General features: G+C 46.0%; 1 protein-coding gene across 1 annotated transcript; it reads right to left on the bottom strand.

The window, feature by feature from the left end:
- Positions 1-908: 908 nt before the first annotated feature.
- On the bottom strand, positions 909-21483 carry LOC127576875 (steroid 17-alpha-hydroxylase/17,20 lyase). The gene is made up of 8 exons (XM_052027682.1): positions 21172-21483; positions 17637-17775; positions 15992-16221; positions 13073-13159; positions 9533-9742; positions 6251-6420; positions 4046-4149; positions 909-1210 (listed from the first exon to the last, which is right to left on the bottom strand). Exons 1-8 carry the CDS (start codon positions 21481-21483, stop codon positions 909-911), a joined length of 1554 nt encoding a protein of 517 aa, XP_051883642.1.
- Between the last annotated feature and the right edge of the window lie 6035 nt (positions 21484-27518).

Here is a 27518-nt window from a genome sequence, read left to right as displayed (position 1 = left end):
CGTAGCAGCCAGAAAATCCATCCCGCCGGTCTCCCAAATGCTCCGTCATGTGTACAGGCTGTGTGTAAGTCGGGCATTTGTTACCTGGGGAGGACCCGTGTAATGAGCTTTCCGTGAACTTGGTGGGTTTAAAGTGGGAATGGGAAATGGGATCCCAGTGAGTTTAGAGGGGTAGTGGGAAATGGGGCCTCGGTGAGTTTAAAGTGGGAGTAGGAAATGGGACCCTGGTGGGTTTAAAGTCGGAATGGGAAATGGGACCCCAGTGAGTTTGAAGTGGGAGTGGGAAATGGGGCCCTGGTGAGTTTAACACAGAACCTGGTGAACCAGCTGCTGAACCCTCAGGATTTCTGAATAATAGGATAACAGATTATCCAACTTTTCCTTTAAATGGGAAGCAGGGAGGAAACTATTGAAATATGTAGATGCTGCAACATTTGTAAAAACCAGCAGCTGGTAAACCCGAGGGGCTCCATATAACACATGTCTGAGCAATGTAAATCTTGACTAGGGTTGCCCAGTTATGGGAAGGGGAATTAATGTCTTGCTGGTGGAGGGACTGGCAATCTGATGGGTGCACAGTAGAGAAAACCTCTTGGAAAGCTGGGTCCCTGCAGGTTCTCATTTTCAAGGGTGCTTATAGGATGGACTCTTGTCCTCTTGTGGACTCTTACTTATCCATGAAGACTCACTGATCAGCATTGGCTTCACTTCATTGTGTGTAAACCACTTTACACGAGGCTGCAGGTAACATTTTGGTGCAATCTTCCAGTGGCTCATACATGATAAGATTTGTGAACATGCTTTGAATATACAAGATCATGCAAAGTGTAAATGAATTACATTTAGTGGTGGGGTTCAGAAGTTTGCGATTACTTTTCTTGCTCCTTCACAGTGAGTAACGTTACAGGTCAGTGTGGCGTGCTGCTGTCAACAACCTGTTGTGATCCACAACCTTTCTGTGGCCTCCTGGACTTGAGCTGGAGTTTGAACTTTCCTGGCTGCTGGACAATCCCAAATTTTCCTCTCAGGTCAGTCAGTTGATGCCCAGGGGGGATTTCTATAGTGAAACGCTGAAGAAATGCTGCAATAAAGAGGAAGAGTTGCATCTTCGTCAGGGCCTCTCCGACACAAACCCTTGGACCAGCACCGAAAGGCAGGAAACTCGGCGAAGGAGATTGGATGTGTTTCCCTTCTGCGTCCAGAAACCGAGCTGGAATAAACAAAATGGTTGTTTGAGACATAACCTGCTAATTCAGAGACTTAAAGAGTTTCTTTCAGTCTTGAACTTGGGGTGTGATAGGAGACAACCAATTTTGTTTTTTAATTTAGGCTGTTCAAAGCCTGTATTCAAACAACATAGAACAGAGGGTCAGAGTCAGAGACTTCTTCCCAGGGCGAAAATAGCTAACACAAGGGGGCATAATATTAAGGTGATTGGAGGAAGGTATAGGGGGGATGTCAGAGGTAGTTTTTTTACACAGAGAGTGGTGGGTGCATGGAACACACTGCCAGCAGAGGTTGTGGGGGCAAATACATTAGGGACATTTAAGAGACTCTTAGATAGGCACATGAATGATAGAGAAATGGAGGGGCTATGTGGGTGGGAAGAGTTAGATAGATCTTAGAGCAGGATAAAATGTCGGCACAACATCGTGGGCCGAAGGGCCTGTACTGTGCTGTGATGTTCTATGTTCTCTATGTTCTAGAACATAGAAAGTAGAACAGTACAGCACAGGAACAGGCCCTTCGGCCCATGATGTCTGTGCTGACCATGATGCCAAATTAACTTAATCCCATTTGCCTGCACACAATCCATATCCCTCCATTCCCTGCATGTTCATGTGCCTGTCTAAATGCCTCTTGAATGCCTCTATCGTGTCTGCTTCCACCACCAGCCCTGGCAGCACATTCCAGGCACCTACCACTCTCTGTAAAAAAAACTTGCCCCGCATATCTCCTTTAGACATCCCCCCTATCACCTTAAAGCTATGCCCTCTGGTATTTGACACTCAACATGAAGAGTTCTCCCTGTGTCTGCGTGGGTCCTCCAGGTGCTCCAGTTTCCTCCCACATTCCAAAGACGTACGGGTTAGGAAGTTGTGGGCATGCTATGTTGGCGCCAGAAGTGTGGCAACACTTGCGGGCTGCCCCCAGAACACTCTATGCAAAAGGTGCATTTCACTGTGTGTTTCAATGTACATGTGACTAATAAAGATATCTTATCTACAACTCCACCAATTTTTGTGTCATCTGGAAAGTTACTATTCAGACCACCTACATGCTCATCCAAGTCATTTATATATAGAACATAGAACATTACAACACAGTACAGGCCCTTCGGCCCACAATGTTGTGTCGACATTTTATCCTGCTCTAAGATCTATCTAACCCTTCCCTCCCACATGGCCCCCTATTTCTCTATCATTCATGTGTCTATCTAAGAGTCTCTAAAATGTCCTTAATATATCTGCCCCACAACCTCTGCAGGCAGTGCGTTTCACGCACCCACCACTCTCTGTGTAAAAAACTTACCCCTGACATCCCCCTTATACCTTCCTCCAATCAACTTAAAATTATGTCCCCTTGTGTTAGCCATTGTCGCCCTGGGAAAAAGTCTCTGACTGTCCACTCGATCTATGCCTCTTATCATCTTGTACGCCTCTATCAGGTCACCTCTCATCCTCCTCCTCTCCAAAGAGAAAAGCCCGAGCTTGCTCAACCTGTCCTCATAAGACATGCTCTCCAATCCAAATAACAAAGGTCCCGACACTGATCCTTGCAACACACCACAAGTTACAGACCTCCAGTCAGAAAAACACCCCATCCACTATCATACACTGCCTCCTGTCACCAAGCCAATTTTAGATCCAGTTTGCCAATACGCCTCGGATTTCTTGTACCTGAACCTTCTGGACCAGCCTACCATATGGGACCTTGCCAAAAACCTTACTGAAGTTCATGTAAATCAGTCCTGATGCAGGGTTTCGACCCGAAACGTTGACAATTCCTTTCCCCGCACAGATGCTGCTCGACCCACTGAGTTCCTCCACAGATTGTTTGTTGCTCCAGATTCCAGCGTCCGCGGTTTCCTGTGTCTCCGTGTAAATCACATCCACCATGGTCTCTTCATTTTTCTTAGTTGCCTCCTTGTTTTCTTAGTTATAAGGGTGATCTCTCCCTGAGAGGCATTGGCCAGCTGGGTGCCCAGAGGTAGTGTGCACAGGTTGGCAAGAGAAGCAGACTTGTTGTGAAATATTTGTAACAGAATGGCTTTTAAGAAAATCTGTGGATTGAATGGAAGGGAATATCTCCGTAGGTGGAAGGCGGGAAAGGTGAACTGACAAAAGGCAAGGGAAGACAAGTAAACAGAAGAAAAAAGATGGGCCCAGAAGAGGTGTAAACGTCAACAGTAAAATTAGCTGTCTGCAAAATTGGGAGCTCATGACCTGCCCATCTATCCCCCACCTCCTTCCTGTTATTCCATGGTCTACTGCCCTCTCCTACCGGATTCCTTATTCTCCAGCCCTTTGCCTCTTTCAGATTTAAAATATCTTTATTAGTCACATGTACATTGAAACACACAGTGAAATACATCTTTTTGCGTAGAGTGTTCTGGGGGCAGCCCGCAAGTGTTGCCACGCTTCCGGCGCCAACATAGCATGCCCACAACTTCCTAACCCGTACGTCTTTGGAATGTGGGAGGAAACCGGAGCACCCGGAGGAAACCCACGCAGACCCGGGGAGAACGTACAAACTCCTTACAGACAGCGGCCGGAATTGAACCCGGGTCGCTGGCGCTGTAAAGCGTTACGCTAACCGCTACACTACCGCGCCTGCCTTCTACCTATCACCTCTCAGCTTCTTACATGTCCCTCCTACCTTTCCCCCTCACCTGGACTCACCTCTCACCTGCCAGCCTGTGCTCTTCCCCCTCCCCCCCACCTCCTTATTCTGGCTTCTGCCCTCTTCCTTTCCAGTCCTGACGAAGGGTCTCGACTATCCACCTGGGTGTTGAGTTCAGGAGGCTGCCAAGTTAAACACTTACTTGGATCAAAGGTGCCTGGGTCCTTCCACTCCTTCTCATCATGGTGAATAGCCCAGAGGTTGATGATCACCTGAGTGCCTTTGGGGATTGTGTAGTCACCAATGCTATCAACAAATAAACTGGAATCAATATTAAAAATGCACCAATAGAAGGTGAATAATTTACAGTGCAGATCGTTCCTGTGTAGAATGACAAAGACTTTGTTAACTCTTCCCCATTTTCTCCCCTGCTTTGTTTTCCCTCATTCCTGTGGCCCCCTCACCCCTTCCCTTCCCTCACCCTCATGACCTCCCATCTATCCCCCACCTCCTTCCCTCTATTCCATGGTCCACTGCCCTCTCCTACCGGATTCCTCCTCCTCCAGCCCTTTGCTTCTACCCACCACCTCTCAGCTTCTTACATCTTCCCCCCCCCCCCAACCTACCTTCTCCCCCTCTCACCTGGACTCACCCATCACCTGGACTCACCTATCCCCCTGCCTGCGTGCGCTCCTCCCCCTCCCCCCACCTTCTTATTCTGGCTTCTGCCCTCTTCATTTCCAGTCCTGATGAAGGGTCTCGACCAGAAACGTTGACTGTTTATTTCCCTCCATAGATGCTGCCTGACCTGCTGAGTTCCTCCAACATTTTGTGTGTGTTGCTTTAGACTCCCCAGTTAACCTTACAGACAATGAAGTAGTTTTAAAGAGCGGTCGCTGGTGTAAGGTAGGAACTTGGCAGTCAATTAGTGCCCTGCCAGCTCCCGAACAGATCAGTTAAATAATTTATTGGATACGCATTTGTTTTGTGACGTTGGTCAAGGAATAAACTTTGACCAAAAAACTGAGGAGGACTCCTCTTCATCAAATGGTTCCATAGATCTCCAAGGCAGCAGCTCCATCATTAAGGACCCTTATCACCTGGGACATACCCCCTTCTCATTACTACCATCAGGGAGGAGGTACAGGAGCCTGAAGACCCACACTCAGTGATTCAGGAACAGCTTCTTCCCCTCCGCCATCAGATTTCTGAACGGTCCATGAACACATGAACACTACCTCATTATTCCTTTTTTCCCCCACTATTTATTTATTTTTGTAACTTATAGTAATTTTATATCTTTGCACTGTACTGCTGCCGTAAAACAACAAATTTCACGTCATATTTCAGTGATAATAAATCTGATCCTGATTTTCTCTGTCTGAGGAGGCAGATGGGACTTTGTTTTAAAATCCCATGCAAAAATTGGTACTGCTGACAGTGCAGCACTCTGAAAGTACTGCACAGAATTGTGATAGTGAAGGAATTTAAAACGGCAAGCTGCTGACTCAGAGATCATTTGGACAGGTTTTGCATCTATTTACTCCTGAACAGTAATCCTGAGGGATGTTTATTTGTTGAGACGTGGATTGCATAGCTCTGCACGGATCTGAATTTCCCTGCAGTGTAGGAGGCTGAGGGGTGACCTTAAGGAGGTTTATAAAATCATGAGGGGCGTACATAAGGTGGATGGTCACGGTCTTTTTCCCAGGGTAGGGAAATCTAAGACCAGAGGACATGCGTTTAAGGTGAGAGGGGAAAGATTTAAAGCGGACCCAGTTATTTTTGCCCACACATTTGGGGCCGTGGGACTGGGAGAATAGAGTGACTACAAGACATTCCACTCCCCCCTCCCTCCTCATATTTTAGTAAGCCTATTGTAACTCACTGCTCAATGGTTTGTTTTTGACTGCAGACATGAAAATTATTGGAACCGTCAAATGTGTAGGTTTACGGAATCATTTTTGGAAGCTACAGAATGACTGAACTTATTTAAATGTGATTATTGTAACAGAAATATCAATTGGCCTGTGAGAACTGATTTGGAGGAAGGTCAAGTTCGGGAATTAGCAGGTTGGGACCAGTGGTATCCACAGAGATCTTCAGTCAGGCAAGAAATGCTGGAAAAACTCTGGAATTCATGGGATCCTACAGCCTCAGTTCTTCCGGACTGCAATCTAGATGAAAGAGTAGGGGCTGGTGGATATCCTGACTTCACTGACTGAAATGTTCAAGACTGATCTGACTAGAGTTTTGTGCGCTGATGGGATTCGTTAATGTGGAACCGATCCAAGACAGAACTCAGCCCACGATCTGACAGAATGCAGGAGCAAGCTTGAGAAGTTGAATGGCCAAGCCACGTCCCTGTGTTCCCAATAGACAGCCCGAAACACACACGTGTGTTTACCAGGTGTCCACCAAAGCCAGGTGGGGGATAAGGAGAGGTGACACTGGCTGGATCCTCAAGGTTTCACTGATGGTCGCACTGAGAAAAGGCAGGTTGCTTCTATCACTCATTTTAGGAGTTCTCTCAAACCCGATGTTGTTGTCAATTTCCTCATGTATTTTAGTTTGTATCTGCAGGAGGAAAAAAGGAACAAATTACTCAACTAATTATGTATGATATCGAAAGTCCTTCCATGCAAGTTCCACATTTTGTCTGTTGGAATTTATTTAAAACACACCCTGGAACAAAACAGTGTATTCTGCCAGCTCTTGTTTACACAGAGAGCAGTGGGTGTCTGGAATGCGCTGCCAGGGGTGGTGGTGGAGGCAGGTTCGATAGAGGCTGTGAGACATGCGAATGTGCAGAGAATGGAGGGGTATGGATATTGTGCAGGCAGAAGGTGATTAGATGTCATGAGATTGATTAGTTCGGCACAACATCGTGGACGGAAGGGCCTGTTCCTGTGCTGTGCTGTTCTATGTTTTATGTTCTCTGTTCTCAAAACCAGATATGTGGCATCACACCTGGGGGAGAGTTCCCAAAACCCTTGTTGGTTTGGCCATCCATACCTGGAGGGGAGACTGGCTGTCTGATATATGAGGTGCGTACTTCCTGTTAGGATCGGGGGGAGTTATTGGGGGGGGGGTTCCCACCCGACACCCCATCCCACCCAACACCCAGTCCCCCAGCCCACCCAACACCCCGTCCCACCCAACACCCAGTCCCCCAGCCCACCCGACACCCCGTCCCACCCAACACCCAGTCCCCCAGCCCACCCAACACCCCGTCCCACCCAACACCCAATCCCCATCCCACCCAACACCCAGTCCCACCCAACACCCAATCCCCAGTCCCACCCAACACCCAATCCCCATCCCACCCAACACCCCATCCCACCCAACACCCAGTCCCCCATCCCACCCAACACCCCGTCCCACCCAACACCCAGTCCCCCATCCCACCCAACACCCCATCCCACCCAACACCGTCCCCCAGCCCACACAACACCCTGTCCCACCCAACACCCAGTCCCCCATCCCACCCAACACCCCGTCCCACCCAACACCCAGTCCCCCATCCCACCCAACACCCCGTCCCACCCAACACCCAGTCCCCCATCCCACCCAACACCCCGTCCCACGCAACACCCCATCCCACCCAACACCCAGTCCCCCAGCCCACACAACACCCTGTCCCACCCAACACCCAATCCCCATCCCACCCAACACCCAGTCCCACCCAACACCCAGTCCCCCATCCCACCCAACACCCCGTCCCACCCAACACCCAGTCCCCCATCCCACCCAACACCCCGTCCCACCCAACACCCAATCCCCATCCCACCCAACACCCAGTCCCACCCAACACCCAGTCCCCCATCCCACCCAACACCCCGTCCCACCCAACACCCAGTCCCCCATCCCACCCAACACCCCGTCCCCAGTCCCACCCAACACCCAGTCCCACCCAACACCCAATCCCCCGCCCCACCTAATGCCGGGCACAGTTCCTGAGATCCACTCAAGACCTGATGCTCAGAACTCGTCTAATCCTGGGCACGGTCTCAGGGAATTGCTGGAAGTTCAGGACCAACCATCACAGCTTGAACTCGGATCCCAGGAACTAGAATGAGACTGGCACCAGGGAGCAGTCTGGGCCTGTGATCGAGGTCCAGAGACCCTGGACCTCGTTGGGCTCAGTCTGACCTTCTGGGTGTGAGTACGGGAAAAGATCCATGTCCAGCCCTAGGCACTGCTCTGTCACTGTATAACACTGGTGTGAAGAGCCAGCCTCTTAAAATAATACTGTTTAAAGCTAATTAATTTCTACAGTTGGTAAAGCATCTTTCACCGCAATAAAGTTTTCTATTTGATTAAAGAAACATGTTTTTTTAAAAATAGCATTGGGGAATTGGACCAAGGAGTGGCAGATGAAACTTAACTCAAGCAAGTGCAAAGTGATGCATTTGGAAATTTAAACCAGGACGGGACGGACACTGAATGATGGGGCCCTGGGGAGTGTTGTAGAACTAGGGATACAAGTATATACTTCCCCGAAAGTGGCAACACAGTTAGACAGGCTGGTGAAGAAGGTGTATGGCAAGCTTGCCCTCATCGGACAGGGCATTGAGTGCAAGAGTTGGAACTTCATGTTACATCTGTACAAGACATTGGTGAGACCTCACCAGTGTGCAGCTCTGGTCACCATACTATAGGAATGATATGTTTAAGCTAGAGAGGATGCAGGAAAGATTTACAAGGATGTTGTTTTGATTCCAAGGGCTTGAGTTACGAGAAGGGGCTGGATAGGCTGGAGTACAGAAGTTTGTAAAATCAACAGGGCCATAGGTAATGGATTATCACCGTCCTTATCCAGAGAATGGACGTCTAAAACTAGAGACCATAGGTTTAAGGTGAGAGGAGAAAGATTTAAAGAGGACCCTAGAGGCAAGTTCATCACACAGATGGTGGTGGGTGTGTGGAATGAGCTGCCAGAAGAAGTGGTAGAGGTGGATACAATTACAACGTTTAAAAAGACATCTGGGCTGGTACATGGATAAGGAAGGGTTTAGAGGGATATGGGCCCAATGCAGGTAATTGGGACTAGCTCAGGAAGACATGTTGGTCGGGATGGATAAGTTGGGCCGAATGGCCAGTTTCTGTACTGTATAGCTCCATGAATCTATGACTCTAAAAGGAAATGGGGATGAAATCCCCAATCTAGCTAATCCCATCTGCCTGTACACAGTCTGTATTCCCCACTTTTCACAGATGCTGCCAGGGGTGGTGATGGAAGCAGATGTGAGAACAATGAGGCATTTAGTCAGACAAATCAACAAGCAAATGTTGCTAAAGCTTTGAGAGTTCCTAGGACTGAATGGTAGAGAAATGGGAGGGAAAGGTTAACATTTGGAAGGGAAGGGTTAGCTAGATCTTAGAGCAGGATGAAAGGTCAGCACAACATTGTGGGCCGAAGGGCCTGTACTGTGCTGTAGTGTTCTGTGTTCTATGTTCTATGTATTCTTTTGTGTAAAAATTGTGTATAATTTGTGTTTAACTTACGTTTTTCTTGTGAATGCTGCTTATCTGATGCTATGTGCCTGTGATGCTGCTGCAAGTAAGTTTTTCATTGCACCTGTGCGCACATGGACTTGTGCACGTGACGATAAACTTAACAATACCACATAAACTGACGTAGACATGTAGAGTCAAATAGCTGGTTCTGCGTAATCCCTTCTTTTACCTCAGGATGCTGCAGCAGGTAAAGAAAGGTCCAAGCAAAGACGATACCCGTGGTCTCCACCCCAGCTCCAAATATGTCTGCCACTGTCATCATCAAATGGTCATCGGTCAGTTGTGGTCCAGGGACCAGACTGTTGTTGTTCTTTGCGTTCTCCTGAGCTTTCAGCAGAGCATCGGTCAAGTCCTTTATGGAGTCACTGTTAAAGTTTGCCTGGGAAAGTGGAAACAGGGAATAACTGAGCAAGGTCACACAATCAAGAGCAGTTTATATTGAAGGGAGCAAAAAGCAAATTCTTAGCTGCAAGGACAAGTTAGGCTGCTGACGAAGACCAGGAATGATCAGAATTCATACCCAGCTTGCTAGGAGCCTATACTGTATTATTGCACTTAATCCTGCTCCCTGGTGCCCTGAGGTCCCGTAATGATCGGAGAAAGGTTGGGACAGGTTGTTGTTCTGCAAAATTGAGCTGGAAGGGAAATATTGAACTTCCCTTAAAAGGATAAGTTTGCGAGAGGGGCATTACTCCTGTACTAAGTGGAGTGGGAAAGGTTTGCTCCTGAGGCACCTTCCAAGTGAAACCCAGACGGCAGGAGTGGTGGCCATGATCTGGTAAAAGGAAACATATTGCTCCTGGATTGCTAGGGTAGCACAGTGGCGCAGCCAGTAGAGCTCCAGCGACCCAGGTTCAATCCTGACCTCCGGCGCTGACTGTGCGGAGTTTGCACGTTTCCCCTGCGTCAGCGTGGATTTCCCCCAGGCGCTCCAGTTTCCTCCCGCGTCCCAGTGATGTGCGGGTTGGTAGGTTAATGGGCCACTGTATAAATTGTCCCTCATGTGTGGGTGAGCAGTAGAATCTGGTGGGAGTTGTGGGGAGAATAGGGCAGGATTAGGGTAGTTAGGTATTTGATGGCCAGTATGGACTCAGTGGACTGAAGGGCCTGTCTCCGTGCTGCATGAGTCTATGACTACTAGCTGCAATAGTGGGCAGGGGAGGCAAACATCCTGAATCATTCCACAGGCAATTCAGTGCTGTCTGGGAGAGATCCTTTGCCTTGATCGGTAGGACGGTCTATTGGCCAAATGCTCTCACCTGCATTTTCCTTCACAAAATTCATTCACAAGGGTGAACTCGGCAACTCCCCGAGCTCCTCGAACCCACCACACAGGATGATGAGCAATGAGAAGGTACATCTACTTCTTGCCATGACACTGATTTATTCACTGATAAATCTCCATTGCTCTCTCTTGGCGATGGAGAGAGTCAGCAACTTTAAATTTCTGGGCATTAACATGTGAGATGACCAGTCCTAGGCCCAGCATGTGGATGCAATCACAAGAAGGGCACACCAGCGTCTTTACTTTCTTAGGAGGTTAAGCAGGTTCAGCTTGTCACTGAACGCTCTAACAAACCTCTACAGATGCACTGTTGAAAGTATCCTGACTGGTTGCATCATGGTCTGGTACGGCAATTTGAACGTGCAGCGACGTAAAAAGCTGCAGAGAGTAGCGGACTCAGCCTAATGTATCACGGGCACATCCCTCCCCACCATCGGGGGTATCTGCAGGAGGCGTTGCCTCAAGAAGGCAACATCCATCATCAAAAAACCCCCACCATCCGGGCCATGCCATCTTCTCACAGCTACCATCAGGCAGGAGGTACAGAAGCCTGAAGTCCCACACCACCAGGTTCAGGACAGTTACTTCCTTTCAACCATTCGGTTCTTGAACCAAATGGCACAACCCTAATCACTACAGTTTAGCAACACTATGACCACTTTGATTACTTTGCACTAAAATGGACTTTGTTCTAATTGTGTTCTTTCCTGTAAAATTTGTGTATAATTTATGTTTAATTTATGTTTTTCTTGTGAATGCTGCTTATCTGATGCTATGTGCCTGTGATGATGATGCAAGTAAGTTTTTCATTGCACCTGTGCACACATGGACTTGTGCACGTGACAATAAACTCGACTTCAACTTTGACTTCTTAGCACCCTGTGGAGAGTCATCTCTCCATCTGATCTGCATAACATGGAAAGAGGCAAAGTAAGGGCCACACATATGTGAATATTAGCAAGGAAGTTGAAGAAAATATGAGCAGCCAAGGTCACATTGGCCAATTTTAGGGTCGAGTCAAGTTTATTTCCATGTGCACACGTATGGTGAGGTACAGGTACAATGAAAACCTTGATTGCAGCAGCATCACGGGCACATAGGTACAGACAACACAGAGTATAAATTATATATAAATTATACAAAATAATGAAGAGAGGGAGAAAAAAGTGTGTAAAAACAAGACCTTAGAGAAAAAATAAAGACACAATCAGAGACAAGTCCATAGTAGTGTGAGAGGTGGTCCGTAGTGTTCTGTTGCTGAGGTAGGGTTAGGGTTGTGCAGATCAGTTCAAGAACCTGATGGTTGTAGGAAAGTAGCTGTTCCTGAACCTGGTGGTGTGGGACTTCAGGCTTCTGTACCTCCTGCCTGATGGTAGCAGCGAGAAGAGGGCCTGACCCAGATGGTGGAGTGGCCTAGTAAGAAGGTCATGCTTTCATGAATGGATTGCCCGTAATAAAAGGGCTTGACTGGCAGGAGGGATACATTCATTGAACAGTGTTCAATTTGCATTGGGAAGCATTGTGTTAGTGACAGACCATCACTGCAATCTCTGCAGTAAGATGAAAGGTTTTGGTTCAAAATGTGAAACCCTATTGGATCCCAGTGATACTGGTTAATGTTTGGACATCAGAGACTAGAAACCAAAACACTCATGTATGAAACTACTAGTGAAGGATTGTTCAGTTGGGTGTACTGCACATTTATTTGTACACTGTTGACTTCTCTGGCAGCAGAGCAGGGATATCAAAGAGAGCATAATTTTAAGGTGAGAGGTAGCAGATTTATAGTGGAGCTGGGAGGTAATTTTTCTACACAGAGATATTTGGAACTTGCTGCCGGAGAAGGTGGTGGAATCAGATACAATGACTACATTTAAGTGGCATTTAGACAGACACTTCAATAGGCAAGGCATGGAAGGATATGCAGGCAAATGGGATTAGTGTACATTGGCAAAAAGGGTCAGCATGGACATGGTGGACCGAAGGGCCTGTTTCTGTTCTATACAACTCTATGGCGCTATAATGCACAACACAGGAAATAGCACACACACTACGTACAATAGCACACACACACCATGTACAATAGCACACACACACTATGTACAATAGTACACACACTACGTACAATAGCACACTCACTATGTACAATAGTACACACACTACGTACAATAGTGCACACACACACTATGTACAATACCACACACACACTATGTACAATAGTACACACACTACGTCCAATAGCTCACACACACTATGTACAATAGCGCACACACACTACATACAATAGCACACTCACTATGTACAATAGCACACAGAATGGGGAGTAGTGCAGAGCTGGGCAATAGCAAGGGCAATAACACATCTGTTCAGTTGCAACCACGACACCAGTGACACTGAGGGGCAGTACATTTCACGTCCAAATACCTTGTGTTCCTCAAATTTCTTCACAAGGATACTGTCTCGAACTGCAATGGATCGTTTCAGGATTTGAAGATCCTCACTGGGAAAATACTGTAATAAAAGTAACAGAGAGGGGTTTCCAATAATGAATTATAGTAGATTCTACAATCAGATGTTTAATGTTCATAGAGTTACTTGCAAATTATCTGAATCTGCTAAACCCTGCCCACATTCTGAGAGGCGGGCAAACAAGGATCACTCTTGACATCACTGGAGCTAGTGCTTGGCAAAGACAGACATCAGCGATGAAGTTCACCATCACCTCCAGTACGCCAGGCTGACTGAGGGACATGGTGTTCAAAGACCAAGGCCTCAAACCCAGCACCAAGTTCGTAATCTACAAAGATCCCCACACTGCTTCAGAGATATTCAGATGGCTAAGTAATTCCGGCAAGTCCCCAATGACCCTCACCAATTTTTACAGATGCACAATAGAAAGCATCCTATCCGGATGCATCCCAGCTTGGTACAGTAACTGCTCTGCCCAGACCACAAGTAATTGCAAAGAGTTGTGAACACAGCCCAGTCCATCATGCAAACCAGCCTCCCCTCCGTGGACTCCATCAATACTTCCCGCTGCCTCAAGAAAGCAGCCAACATAATCGAGGACCCCTCCCACCCCGGACATTCTCTCTTCTCCCCTCTCCTATTTGGCAGAAGATACAAAAGCTTGAGAACATCTACCACCAGGCTCAAGGACAACTTCTATCCCACTGCTATAAGACTCTTGAATGGATCTCTTATACGATAAAGATGAACTTGTGATCTCCCAATCTACCTCATTGTGGCCCTTGCACTTTATTTGTCTACCTGCACTGCACTTTCTCTGTAAGTGTAACACTGTATTCTGCATTCTGTATTGTTTTCCTTCTGTACTACCGTAATGTGTGGAATGATCTGTCTGGATGGCATGTAAACAAAAGCTTTTCACTGCATCTCAGTACATGTGACAATAATAAACCAATGACCAACTAACGACCTACAGTAGGCACCTCAGAGCACTGGAGAGGAACCATGACAGCTGCCTCCGCAAAATCCTTCCGATCCATTAGCAGGACAGACAACATCAGTGTCCACTTGCAGGCCAACATCCCCAGCACACTCATCAAGCTATGATGGGTCATTAGCATGCCTAACATCAGTCTCTCAATGCTAGTTCTCCACTCTGAGCTGTGTCACATAAGATTAGATATCTTTATTAGTCACATGTACATTGACACACACAGTGAAATACATCTGATGTATAGAGTGTTCTGGGGGCAGCCCGCAAGTGTCGCCCTGCTTCCGGCACCAACATAGCATGCCCACAACTTCCTAACCCGTATATCTTTGGAATGTGGGAGGAAACCGGAGCACCTGGAGGAAACCCACGCAGACGCGAGGAGAACGAACAAACCCCTTACAGACAGTGGCCGGAATTGAACTTGGGTCGCTGGCGCTGTAATAACGTTATGCTAACCACTACACTACCGTGCCTGCCCTATTCACAAGGATGGGGAAAGCACTTCAAGGGCATTCCCGTTCCCTTTGTTAAAGTGTAACCGCCTCCCTGACCTTGTCAGAAGGTGCATTTGGGAAAATGGAGACACAGGAGGCTGCAGATGCTGGAATCTGAGCAACAAACAATCTGCTGGAGCAACTCAGCGGGTCGAGCAGCATCTGTGGGGGGGTGGGGGGGGCAAGGAATAGTCAACGTTTCGGGTCGAAATTCATTACTCTCTTCTCCCTCTTCTGAGCCCTATCCTTGCCCCAGATTCAACCTCTGCAGGTCTTCGCCATCTCAGATGTGGAGGCATTGGAAAGGGTGCAGAGGAGATTTACCAGGATGCTGCCTGGGTTGGAGAGTATGGATTATGAGGAGACACTAGGGGAGCTAGGGCTTTACTCTTTGGAGAGGAGGAGGATGAGGGGAGACATGATAGAGGTGTACAAAATATTAAAAGGAATGGATAGAGTGGACAGCCAGCGCCTCTGTCCCAGGGCACCAATGCTCAATACAAGAGGGCATGGCTTTAAAGTAATGGGTGGGAAGTTCAAGGGAGATATCAGAGGAAGGTTTTTTACCCAGAGAGTGGTTGGGGCATGGAATGCGCTGCCTGGGGTGGTGGTGGAGGCAGGTACATGGGTCAAATTCAAGAGATTGCTAGATAAGCATATGGAGGAATTTAAAATAGAGGGATATGTGGGAGGAAGGGGTTAGATAGTCTTAGGCGAGGTTTAAAGGTCAGCACAACGTTGTGGGCTGAAGGGCCTGTATTGTGCTGTACTGTTCTATGTTCTATGTTCTTTCTCCCCCTTGGCCACCCCCTCTCTGATGCTGATTGGTCAATCCTCAGCAAAGGCCTCCCTCAACGAGTTGCAGGCCCGCCAGTGACGTGGAGCTCTTCTTCCATTGCCTCTGCCTCCTTGCCTATTTCTTTGGCAAGAAGCCCTCACCACCCCCCCCCCACCCCCCAGTGATGATGCCTCCTCATGTCTCCTACAGTCCTACAGTCCCCTTCCTCCCCTTTAGGCCTTTTACCCTCCAGATACAGGGTTTCAGCCCGAAACAGCAATTCCTTCCCTGCACCCCCCACCCCACAGATGCTGCTCGATCCGCTGAGTTCCTCCAGCAGATTGTTTGTTGCATCTGGGAAAACACTGAGCACCTGATACCTCTGTGATGGGAGGCCATGCATAAGGGATGGGAGGGACTCACAGCACCGCAAACAAGGCTCATCGCCTCCTGCCCCACTGCTGATATAAGTCTCATCAGCCACCTTAGAGCCCACAGAACTTGTGGAAGCTAGTTATCATTGAGCCCGCGGCACTACCTATGAGAAAAAAAACTAGGGCACAAAAATTCAATGTTACAGATGGAGATAAAGATTGAGAATTAACCACCTGTCGCCATGGGAAGATGTCTATTAAGCTGTCTCTTCCCACAGTATCCACAATTCCTTGGCTGTACTCCAGCATCTTCAGGAACTCTGGGTCATCCTTTTCATAGGTTGAGTTGAAGCACAGCAAGCTGATTACATTTGCGATAAATCGTGTCACCTCAGTCATTATGTTCAGCGGTGAGCCAACAAGCTGTTCGCACATGGTGCAGATCAAGGTGGCTTCTTTGCAAACTGTTCATCACCAAATCAGACCAGGAAGAAGAATGTTATCATTGGTAAAAGAGCTATTGCAAATGCACTTACTGATAAAAACATAGAAACATAGAAAGCCTACAGCACATACAGGCCCTTCGGCCCACAAAGTTGTGCTGAACATGTCCCTACCTTAGAAATTACTAGGCTTACCCATAGCCCTCTATTTTTCTAAGCTCCATGTACCTATCCAAAAGTCTCTTAAAAGACCCTATCGTATCCGCCTCCACCACCGTTGCTGGCAGCCCATTCCACGCCCTCACCACTCTCTTGAGTAAAAAAAACTTACCCCTGACATCTCCTCTGTGTCTACTCCCCAGCACCTTAATCCTGCGTCCTCTTGTGGCAACCATTTCAGCCCTGGGAAAAAGCCTCTGACTATCCACATGATCAATGCCTCTCGTCATCTTATGCACCTCTATCAGGTCATCTCTCATCCTTCGTCACTCCAAGGAGAAAAGTCCAAGTTCTCTCAACCTGTTTTCATAAGACATGCTCCCCAATCCAGGCAACATCCTTATAAATCTCTTCTGCACCATTTCTATGGCTTCCACATCCTTCCTGTAGTGAGGTGCCCAGAACCGAGCACAGTATGCCAAGTGGGGTCTGACCAGGGTCCTATATAGCTGCAACATTACCTCTCAGCTCCTAAATTCAATTCCACGATTGATAAAGGACAATACATTGTATGCCTTCTTAACCACAGAGACAACCTGTGCAGATACCCAAACTGATATGGGATAAAAACACTTAGGTAAGAACAGGAAAAGCTAGCAAGTCTCGGGCAACAGTGTAAAGGGAAGTAGAAACATAAGTTCAGGTTTAGAAAGTCATTTCTGTTTCTCTCTCCTGACGATGAAGTCTTTCCATCATTTTCTGTTTTTATTTCAGATTTCTTGTAGCTGCAGCATTTTGAATTTGTTTGCCATAAAGCTTGGGTAGAATTTGCACCTCAGTAGTCAGTTGTAGGGTTTGGTGCAGAGCCAATAGCCACCCCCCTCCACCCCAAGGTAAGGACTGAGGAATGAGCCTGATTTGCTCTTCCTCGCAGAAAGCAAAACACTGCAGTTGCTGAAAATCTGAAATAAAAACAGAAAAAAAGATGGAAGTTCTCAGTAGGTTGGCCAGCGTCTGTGGAGTGAAAAACAGAGTTGATGTCTTTTATGTTTATGACCTTTCATCAGAACCTTCTCTCTCCACAGATACTGGCTGACCTGCTGAATATTTTGAGTGTTCTCTGTTTTGATTGCTGTAATGAAATGCAGAATCAGAATCAGATTTATTATCACGTGAAATCTGTTGTTTTACAGCAGTTCATGCTTCCAGATCAGTGGTCTGGATGTCTTGTATAACAGCCCAGATACTGTACCCCATATTGTACTGTTTGGACTCACTTCTTTCCTCGAGAGTTTCTAGGCCATTGTCAGATGTATAGAGACTTGTATGAACGAGCTTTCTGTGAAACCTCCAGGTCGGGCTGAAATTTGCAAATGCAATGCCTTTCCCGTCTCTGCTGAGCAGGTTTGTTGTCACCTGAAGCAGAGAGAGAAAATTATGGAAGCTTTTACTTTCATGTTTAAATTTCAGGTTATAATGATCCTTTGGAGATTGGACCACATCTGCATGACTTTCTATAGCATGAAAGAAATATAGGTCGTTGTCCCTGAAAAAGAGAAGTGGACATTTGGGGAGGAAAGTTAGGAAATGGAAAACTGAAATTTATGGACCATTGTGTCTGTTGTCTGTTGATTGGAAGTTACTCGTAGATAATTATACTGAAAACTCTCAGCATATTAGAGAGACCAGCATGGATTTGTAAATGTATACAGGCAACCCACTGTTTGGGTTACAGAAATTCACCCTTAGAGAATTCACAAATCACTACCTGAAAATTTAAGACACAAAATAAAATTTTCCCTCATAGAATTTTTGTAAAAAAAGTAAATAAATAAACATAAAATGTATTTTTTTTCAGCTTTGCTTATCTTGACACATGTGCAGATGATGTTGCTTCCCGTTACACAAAATTGAGATAAGCATTCTCTACAAACACAACCCCTCCATAACACAGGGCTGCTAGTGTTTTGGTGTGGGTGTACCTTTAAGAATTGAGGGTCACATGTGGTATATCTTTTGATTCATTGCCGTACCAGCCACTGCCATTAGTTAGGAGATGACGGCTTTGGTAGCTCTACATCCATCAGTAAACAGCAACACCCTACAGACACTAATGTAAAGGACAGGTCATCCCTAACAAATCCGACTGGGGAATGTCTATGGATGTTGTTTATATGGACTTCCGGACAGCATTCCATAAAGTTCCTCAGAAGAGACTCCTAGATAAAGTCGAAGTTCATGGGATTGATGGCAAATTATTGATCCTATTTGGTAAAAGGCTGAGCATCAGGAGTCAAAGGGTATGGACAATATTCAGGTACTCAAAATGGTAGATGTGACAGTGATGTCCTGCAAAGTTGGTGTTGGAGCCTCATCTATTCACTATATTTATTCACCACTTAGATAATGGGATGAGTATCCACACACACACATTTGTCAATGATGCAAGATGCACTCTAGCCATAACATTACAATGAACTAGTAATAGATTAAGAAAATGGGCAATTCTGGGGCAAATAGATCTCACACAGACTAATATGAGGCCATTTATTTGAACTGAGAAACAACAGAACAGCACGCTTTCCCGTTAAGGCAGAAGCAGTGGTGATTTTTAAGAATCATGTGGCGATTTCATGGAATACATGTGCAAGATCATTAAAATCTCCTGACTGGGTATTGAAAATAATCAAAAAGGTTCATAGACCTTGGAGATTACAAAGATAGGTTGTTTTGCTATGGCCCTGATTACTCCACAGTAAAAGCACTGTGAGTAATTCTGGCACAGGGGCTTCAGAAAGATGCATTGGTTTTGGAAGGAATCAGGATAGATTTACCAGAATAATCCCAGGACTCCAAGGGTTAAATTACAAAGCAGATTACACAAACTGGAGCTATATTGATAATGGTTCGAGTGCAAACAAGAGTGTTAGTCAACAGTTTCAAGATATTAATAGGAATTGAGAGAGTGGTTAAAGAGAAATGATTTCCATTCTCGAGGGAGGCTGAGATAAAGGGGAAAGTTTAAAAATAAGAGCCTCTCTGAGCATTTCTGCACATACATTGTGGCAGTTGTTTAGAACTCTCTGCTACCAACAGTTAATGATTCCGGGTCAATTGTCAGTTTTGAATCTGAATTTCTTTTTATGAATTAAAAATATTAAAGGATATTAATAAATGAAGTTAGGTCAGAGATTAGCCACAATCTCATTGAATAGCTAAACAGGCTTGAGGAGTAGTTATGTTCTTAGAAAGCAAAACCTGGAAGATTTGATCACAGCTGTGCATTATTTTGTCTGTAAATAGCTTGGTCAAAGTTGGCAAATCCTACCATTCAGAGCTTTATGTGAGGCTTCATCGGGTGAAGAGATTGTGTTTCAGCACGGAAAGCCCCTGTCCTCTCCATTTTATACTTTCCTTTAGGATTTATTAACAATTGTCTCTTATCATTCTGCTCTCCATTAATAGTTGAGGGATCTGCACCTCCCCTCGTCCGCTCTACATTTGTATTACTGACAGTGGGAGTATTACCAAAAGACACATTAATACATTCAAATTAGTGTGGGCACATAGCATCGTTAGAAAAGATTGGATCAAGTGGATTGTGTAGAGATGGACTCTTTCCAGTTTACATTGGCTTAATTTTGGTTAGATGGTTTGGATTGAAAGTGTTAGGTTGTGTTATTTTGATTGGATTGGAATGGGTTGAGTAGATTGTGTTGTTTCTAATAGCTGGTTGGTTAGGTTAGGTGCATTTGTATTGGGTAATTTCTATTGAGTTCTATGAGGTGAGTTGCAGTGGGCAACTTGTGTTGAACTCAGTTGAGATGGTTTTGATGTGACCAGGATGAGTTTGATTGGGCTGTGTCAACGTCTGGAAGTGGGACTTTAGAATAGGTTGAGGTGCATTGTTTGTGGGTGAGGTTGGTCTTGAGCCTAGTATGCTGGTTCCCACTTCTAACAAGTGAAGGTTTAACATCGTGCAATCTCACTGTGGAAAAAACCAACAGATTTTAAGTCAATCTCTGGCACGCAAAGGGTCTTGCCACTAACAGCATTCTTTCCCTTTACGCTTGAGCTCCCAAATTGCAACACCTCACATTTGGCCAGATTAAACTCGATCTGCCATTTCTCCACCCATATCTGCTACTGATATGGGTGGATCCCGCCGTATCCTTTGGGAATCTTCTACACTATCCATAACACCACCAATCTTTGGAGCAACTCACAAAGGCGTTGGAGGAAATCAGCCAGTCAGGCAGCACCTATGGAGGGAAATGACAATCGATGTCACATTAGGAGGGCAGGTAGTCAGTATAAAATGGTGGGGGGAAGGGATGGAGCAAGAGCTGGCAGGTGATAGCTGGATCCAGGTGAGGGAGGGGGGAGAGTGGGAATGATGTAAAGAAACAGGAAGGTGATAGGTGGAACTGACAAAGTGTGGAAGAAGATGGAATCTGATGGGAGAGGACAGTGGACCACAGTGAAGCTGCTGGCTATTCCCCTCTGCTGCTCTGGCTGCTGGGATTGGAAACACGAGTTCTTCACCGAAAAAGCTAGAAGCAATTTCACAGTCATTAGTTTATTTTTCCCATATGCTCAATATGAAAACGGATTACTGGACAAAATAAGACAGACATTATGTAAAATATCTAATCTCTCTGGAATAAACATCACATCTAAAATCACTTTCAATGGAAATGTAGATTATATATGAGTGGACATTAACTATAAGTAGGTATTAATAAAGTCTGATAATTGGCTACTGCATTAATTTAGTAATATAATTGTTAAAAATGATCAACAAAAACTCACCAAGCTAGGCCTCCCTGCAAAGTACTTGCCCTTTTTTACCAGGACCTCCTTGGCGTGTTGATAGTGATTGATCACCACCACATAACGTGGACCCATCATTAGAGAGAAGAGGTCTCCATAGGTCTTCTGCAGATTTTTGAAGAGCAGATGGGGAGGAAGGTCACTCTTCAGGCTCAGCAGACTCCCAATTAACGGAAAGGAAGGCAAACATTTCGGGTGTTTATCTCCCTTCAGCTTTTTTTGAACTCGGCTGGTAAAAGAGAATATCACAAAACCAAACATGAAGATCAGAGCAGTCACAATCAGATCCATTTTCCCCAAGAGCTTGAACTAGGATTTTCTCAGACTACAGTGGATCAAGAGGAGAATGCAAGCCCTTTTATATGTCTGAGAGTCAATACCTTGACAGCATTAACAATTGCAACAGCAGAGAGATATGCCTCTGGCTTTTGCCTTAATTCATATCTTGTTCCCCAGCCAAATTACAATGCAGACGTCATCTGTAGAGGGCACTGTAATTCCAACAGTGCAACCCCAGCATGTTTCCAACCAATTTACTCTAATCAAAGGTACTAACCGAACTAGGTTGAGAATGGAAAGTCTCATATGCAAACTGCACGGCATGGATTTTCCGGTCAGTTGCAAAGTTTACAGTGCTTGCCATTCACCATACGGAGAGACGACTTCCCTATCAGCAACACACACAAAATGCTGGAGGAACTCAGCAGGTCAGGCAGCATCTATGGAGGGAAATCAACAGTTGACGTTTCGGGCTGAGACCCTTCATCAGGACTTCCCCATCAGAATCAGAAGCAGATTTATTATCACTGACATTTGAAGTGAAATTTGTTGTTTTGCGGCAGCAGTACAGTGCAAAGACAAAGTTATGATAAATTGCAAAACAAAAGGAATAACGAGGTAGTGTTCATGGGTTCATGGACCATTCAGTAATCTGATGGCAGGGGGAAAGAAGTTCTTTCTGAATCGTTGAGTGTGGGTCTTCAGGCTCCTGTACCTCCTCCCCGATGGTAGTAACGAGAAGAGGGCATGCCCCAGATGGTGGTGGATGCCACCTTCTTGAGGCACCGCCTCTTGAAGATGTCCTCTCCGGTGGCGATAATGGGAATTAGACTGGCAGCTTGATGTCATGGGTTGGATGGTGACTCAGCAGTTAGTGTTGCTGCCACACAGCGCCCCAGTCCTGGGTTTGGTCCTGACCTCAGGTGTGGTCTGAGTGCAGAACCTCCTGCCGCCTCCCCTGTGAACCAGGTGCTCGGATATCCTCCCACATCCCAAAGGCGAGCTGGTAGGTTAATTTGCGACCGTAAATTCACCCTTGGGGTGGATAAGTAACAAAAGAATAAACAGCCTGTGAGAGTGAATAAATTGCAGGGCCACAGGGCAGCGTATGGAGAGGGGAGCGGGACTGAAGAATGTGCTCTGCTGGAGGCCAACGGGAACCCAATGGGCTAGATGCACCGGAGAAAGCATCCTATCCAGATGCACCACCGCAACTGCTCTGCCCAAGACCACAAGAAACTGCAGAGAGCTGCAGAGAGTTCAGCGCATCATGAAAACCAGCCTCCCCTCCATGGACTCTGTCTACACTTCTCGCTGCCTCAGTAAAGCAGCCGACATAATCAAAGACCCCTCCCACCCCGGACATTCTCTCTTCTCCCCCTTCCCCATCGGGCAGAAGGTACAAAAGCCTGAAAGCGCGTACCACCAGGCCCAAGGACAGTTTCTATCCTGCTGTTGTAAGACTATTGAATGAACCTCTTGTACAAAAAGATGAACTCTTGACCTCACAATCTACCTTGTTATGGCCTTGCTCCTCATTGTCTGCCTGCACTGCACTTTCTCTGTAACTGAAGCACTTTATTCTGCGTTCTGTCATTGCTTTTCCTTTGTTTACCTCAGTGCACTGATGAGATGAAATGATCTGTATGGATGGTTTGCAAAACAATGTTTTTCACTATAGCTCAGTTCATGTGACAATAATAAACCAAGTTATCAATTTCTGTGTGTAATAAATGTCACCTGGCATCTGATCATTTGGCATTTGGTAGGGTGGATGGGAACAAGATGTTTCCTTGTGTGGAATCTAGAACTGGGGATCAGCATTTAAAAATAAGAAGTCACCCCTTTAAGACAGAGGTGAGGTGAAATCTGTTCACTAAGAGAGTCGGGAGTCTTTGGAACTCTCTTCCAGAAAGAATGGAGAAAGCAGAGACTTTGAATATTTTAAAGGCAGAGGTAGATGGATATCTGATAACCAAGGGGCTGAAAGATTACTGTGGGTAATCGGTAGTAGAGTGTTGAGGTTGCAATCAGATCAGCCACCATCTTATTAAGTGGCACAACAGGTTTGAGGAGCTGCTTGGCCTATTCTGGTTCTTATGTTCATAAGTTATTTAGATACTTTTTTGTTCTAGTTTGTAGTAACAGGAAGGTTTCTTTAACACAGTGACATGATGTCATAAATGGATAGCTGATTTCGTTTTCAAACTCTCGTGTGTTTTACATGTCAAAATGGTTTGTAGGACACATAACAATGGTAAAACTATTGGTTTATTATTGTCACATGTACTGGGATACAGTGAAAAGCTTTTGTTTGCCTTACCTTACCTTACATTAGTACATCAAGGTAATGAAAACAAAGAATGCAGAATATAGTGTTACAGTTACAGAGAAAGTGCAGTGCAGGCAGACAATAAGGTGCAAGGTTGAAACGAGGTAGATTGTGAGGTCAAATGTCCATCTTATACAAGGGGGCTGTTCAGTAATCTTATAATGGCAGGATAGAAGCTGTCCTTGAGCCTGGTGGTACGTGCTTTCAACCTTTTGTATCTTCTGCCTGATTGGAGAGGGGAGAAGAGAGAATAACTGGGGTGGGAGGGGTCTTTGGTTAGGCTGGCTGCTTCCCCAAGGCAGCAGGAAGTGTAGACAGAGTCAATGGAGGGGAGGCTGGTTTGTGTGATGGATTGGGCTGCTTGCAGTCCTGGGCAGAGCAGTTGCCGCACCCAGCTGTGATGCGTCCAGATAGGATGCTTTCTGTGGCACCACTGTAATAATTACTAAGGGTCACTGGGGACATGCCGACTTTCCTCAGCCTTCTGTGGAAGTGGAGGCGTTGGTGTGCTGTGGGTATGCTTCAATTTATAGCACTCCTGCCTTTTAACCACAAGTTCCAGTCCCACTGCAGACTCAAGCATGAAACTTTGTGCTGAATCTCCAGGACTGAGGGAGTGCTGCACCATTTGTCACATGTTGATAAACCAAGGCATTGTTTGCTCTGACAGGTCTACATTGAAGGTCCCCTCTGTTATTTTGATGAACATCAGGGAAATTAGCTCTGGTTTCCATTTATCTCAATGTTGCAATAGAATCAAAGGCTTGATTGCCCTTTTGGGCCCAAACTGATATTATGAGCCAAGTGGCCTCTTCCTGTGCTGTAGAACTCTAAAGAGGGGATTCCTTATTACAGGGAATTGTGAGACTTTGAAAGTTCCACCAGGGTTCTGAGGGAAACCATGCTAACATTCAAATAAGATTTCTTTATTAGTCACGTGTACATCAAAACACACAGTGAAATGCATCTTTTGCGTAGAGTGTTCTGGGGGCAGCCCGCAAGTGTCGCCACGCTTCCGGCACCAACGTAGCATGCCCGCAACTTCCTAACCCGCACGTCTTTGGAATGTGGGAGGAAACCAGAGCACCCAGAGGAAACCCACACAGACACAGGGAGAACGTACAAACTCCTTATAGGCAGTGGCCGGAATCCGGAATTGAACCCGGGTCACTGGAGCTGTAAAGCATTATGCTAACCACTATAGATTGGACAAGGAAATGTGTGTGTTGGGGGGGGGGGGTGGGGGTGATGGATATGACTATCAGGCAGGTACATTCAAATAGGACTATTGGTTTCCAGGGAAAGTAAACATCTATATGAATTATTTGGGCTGAATGGCTTGGTTTCTTGTTGGATCTTATTTCTATCTGTATTTAATTTCTTCTTTTGATCGTCAAACATATTTTCATTTGCACATCTATGGAGGATATAAGAATATAATAAGTAAATACAGGAGTAGGGTATACAGCCTCTCTGAACTTGTGGCTCAAGCTTACATATCCTTTGATTTGCTAGGTGTCCACAAATCTATCTTTCTCAGCTTTGAATACACAACGGCCAAGGACGCACAGCCCTCAGAGGTAGAGAGTTCCAAAAACACAAAGCTTGGCTTTAGGAAATGATTCCCCATCGCATTCCTTAATGGCTGACTCATCATCCTGAGCCTATACCTTATTACATTTTTCCCTTTGGCTTATACTTAAATCTTGGGCATTGTAGTAAAGGCTATTGTTAAGTTTACCAGTTCCCTGAGCTGCTAGATTATATGTGAGTTCTTTGCTAAACCCAACAGTAATTTGGGCTCTAAGTTACTTTCCTGCTTTTTAATGACATTAAGAATATCCGGTGTTGTCCCAGTACTGTTTTTGGAAATCCCATGAAGATTATGATCTTTAATTTCAAGTTTCCGAGAACTGTGTTATACACCACATTGTTACAGAGCGTGAACGAGGCAAATGAGACAGAAAGAAGTCCAATTGGAGAGCAGAGGAGGACTTCTTCAAGGTTTGAAATCCTGGAAGAGAGGTGGCAGTGAAATCAACAACAAACAAAAAAAACTGCAGATTATGGAAATCTGAAACTAAAAACAGAAAATGCCAGAAACACTCAGCAGGTCAGGCAGCAACGGTGGAAAGAGAAACAGGATTTGGTTTCTCTCCACAGATGCTGCCTGGTCTGCTGAGTGTTTTCAGCATTTTCTGTTTTCATGACAATAAGGAGCAGTTAGTTACCCCTGCGAGCACCATGTAATTGTTGCCACAGTCAGTGACATAATTGTATTGAACACATTTACTGACAGAGCAACATTTTGTTATCAAATTGTTTCATATTGTTCTGTAATAAGAGTTAAATATTCTGAAAAGCCTCATTAACAATTTTACAAAATGGCAGTGAATCACATTTTGCTGAAGAGGTTATTAACATTGCAAAATGTAGAGACAGGGTGTCATGACAACAAACTTTTCCTCACTGTCAGCAAAATAAAAGAGCTGGTCATTGGCTTCAGGAAGCGGGGTGGTGCACATGCTCCTGTTTATATCAACAGTGCTGAGGTCGAGGGGGTTGAAAGCTTCAAGTTCCTAGGTGTGAACATCACCAATAGTCTGTCTTGATCCAACCCCATAGACACCACGGCCAAGAAAGCTTACCAGTGCCTCTGGCTTGTCCCCTTTGACCCTTGCCAATTTTTATCAATGCACCTTAGAAAGCATCCTATCCGGATGCATCACGGCTTGGTACGGCAACTGCTCTGCCCGCGACCGCAAGAAACTGCAGAGTTGTGGACACAGCCCAGCACATCATGGAAACCAACCTCCCCTCCGTGGACTCTGAATACACTTCTCGCTGCCTCGGTAAAGCAGCCGACATAATCAAAGACCCCTCCCACATCCTCTCCTCTCCCCCGTCCCATGAGGCAGAAGATTTTTTTTATTCCAAATTAAACTTTATTCATAATAAAAGACAAACTATATACAATTATAAAACAGTGCAAGACTTTACATTCTTGTACAGATTATTCATTAGTGTTACCTTTTTATATAAAAAACAGCACCGATGCCACACGTGTGGCTCCCTGTGGGCTACCCAGTCCCGTATTTACAATATTTAGGGGCTTTCTCGCCTGTCCCTGCCCCTCCCCCTCCTGTGGCAGAAGAACCCTAAACTGTAGTCCTTCCCCACCGAGCCTTTGCATTGGCTGCACCGAGCTTCAGTGCGTCCCTCAGCGCGTACTCCTGCATCCTGGAATGTGGCAGTTGGCAGCATTCCCCTACGGACATCCCGCAGTGCTGGAAGACCAACAATTTTTGGGCAGACCAAAGAGCGTCTTTCACCGAGTTGTTGACCTTCCAGCAGCAGTTGATGTGCGTCTGTGTGTGTGTCCCTGGGAACAGCCCGTAGATCAGAGAATCCTGTGTTACGCAGCTGCTGGGGATGAACCGTGACAAGGACCCTTGCATCTTTCGCCACACCCTCCTCGCAAACCCACAGCCCGCAAAGAGGCGGGCGACCGTCTCGTCCCCAGCGCAGTCCTCCCGGGGGCAGCGTGCACTGGGAGTGAGGTTCCGACCATGCAGGAAGGATCTGACTGGGAGGGCCCCTCTCACCGCCAGTCAAAAAAGCCTGAAGGCAGGAATCACCAGGCTCAAGGACAGCTTCTGTCCCGCCGTCATAAGACTATTGAACAGTTCCCTAGTAATGATAACGTGGACTCTTG

Source organism: Pristis pectinata, chromosome 12, assembly GCF_009764475.1.
Source record: "Pristis pectinata isolate sPriPec2 chromosome 12, sPriPec2.1.pri, whole genome shotgun sequence".
NCBI classification, from domain to species: Eukaryota; Metazoa; Chordata; class Chondrichthyes; order Rhinopristiformes; family Pristidae; genus Pristis; species Pristis pectinata.
Note: the sequence above shows the minus strand (reverse complement) of the source record. Positions and strands in the feature narration are given on the sequence as shown.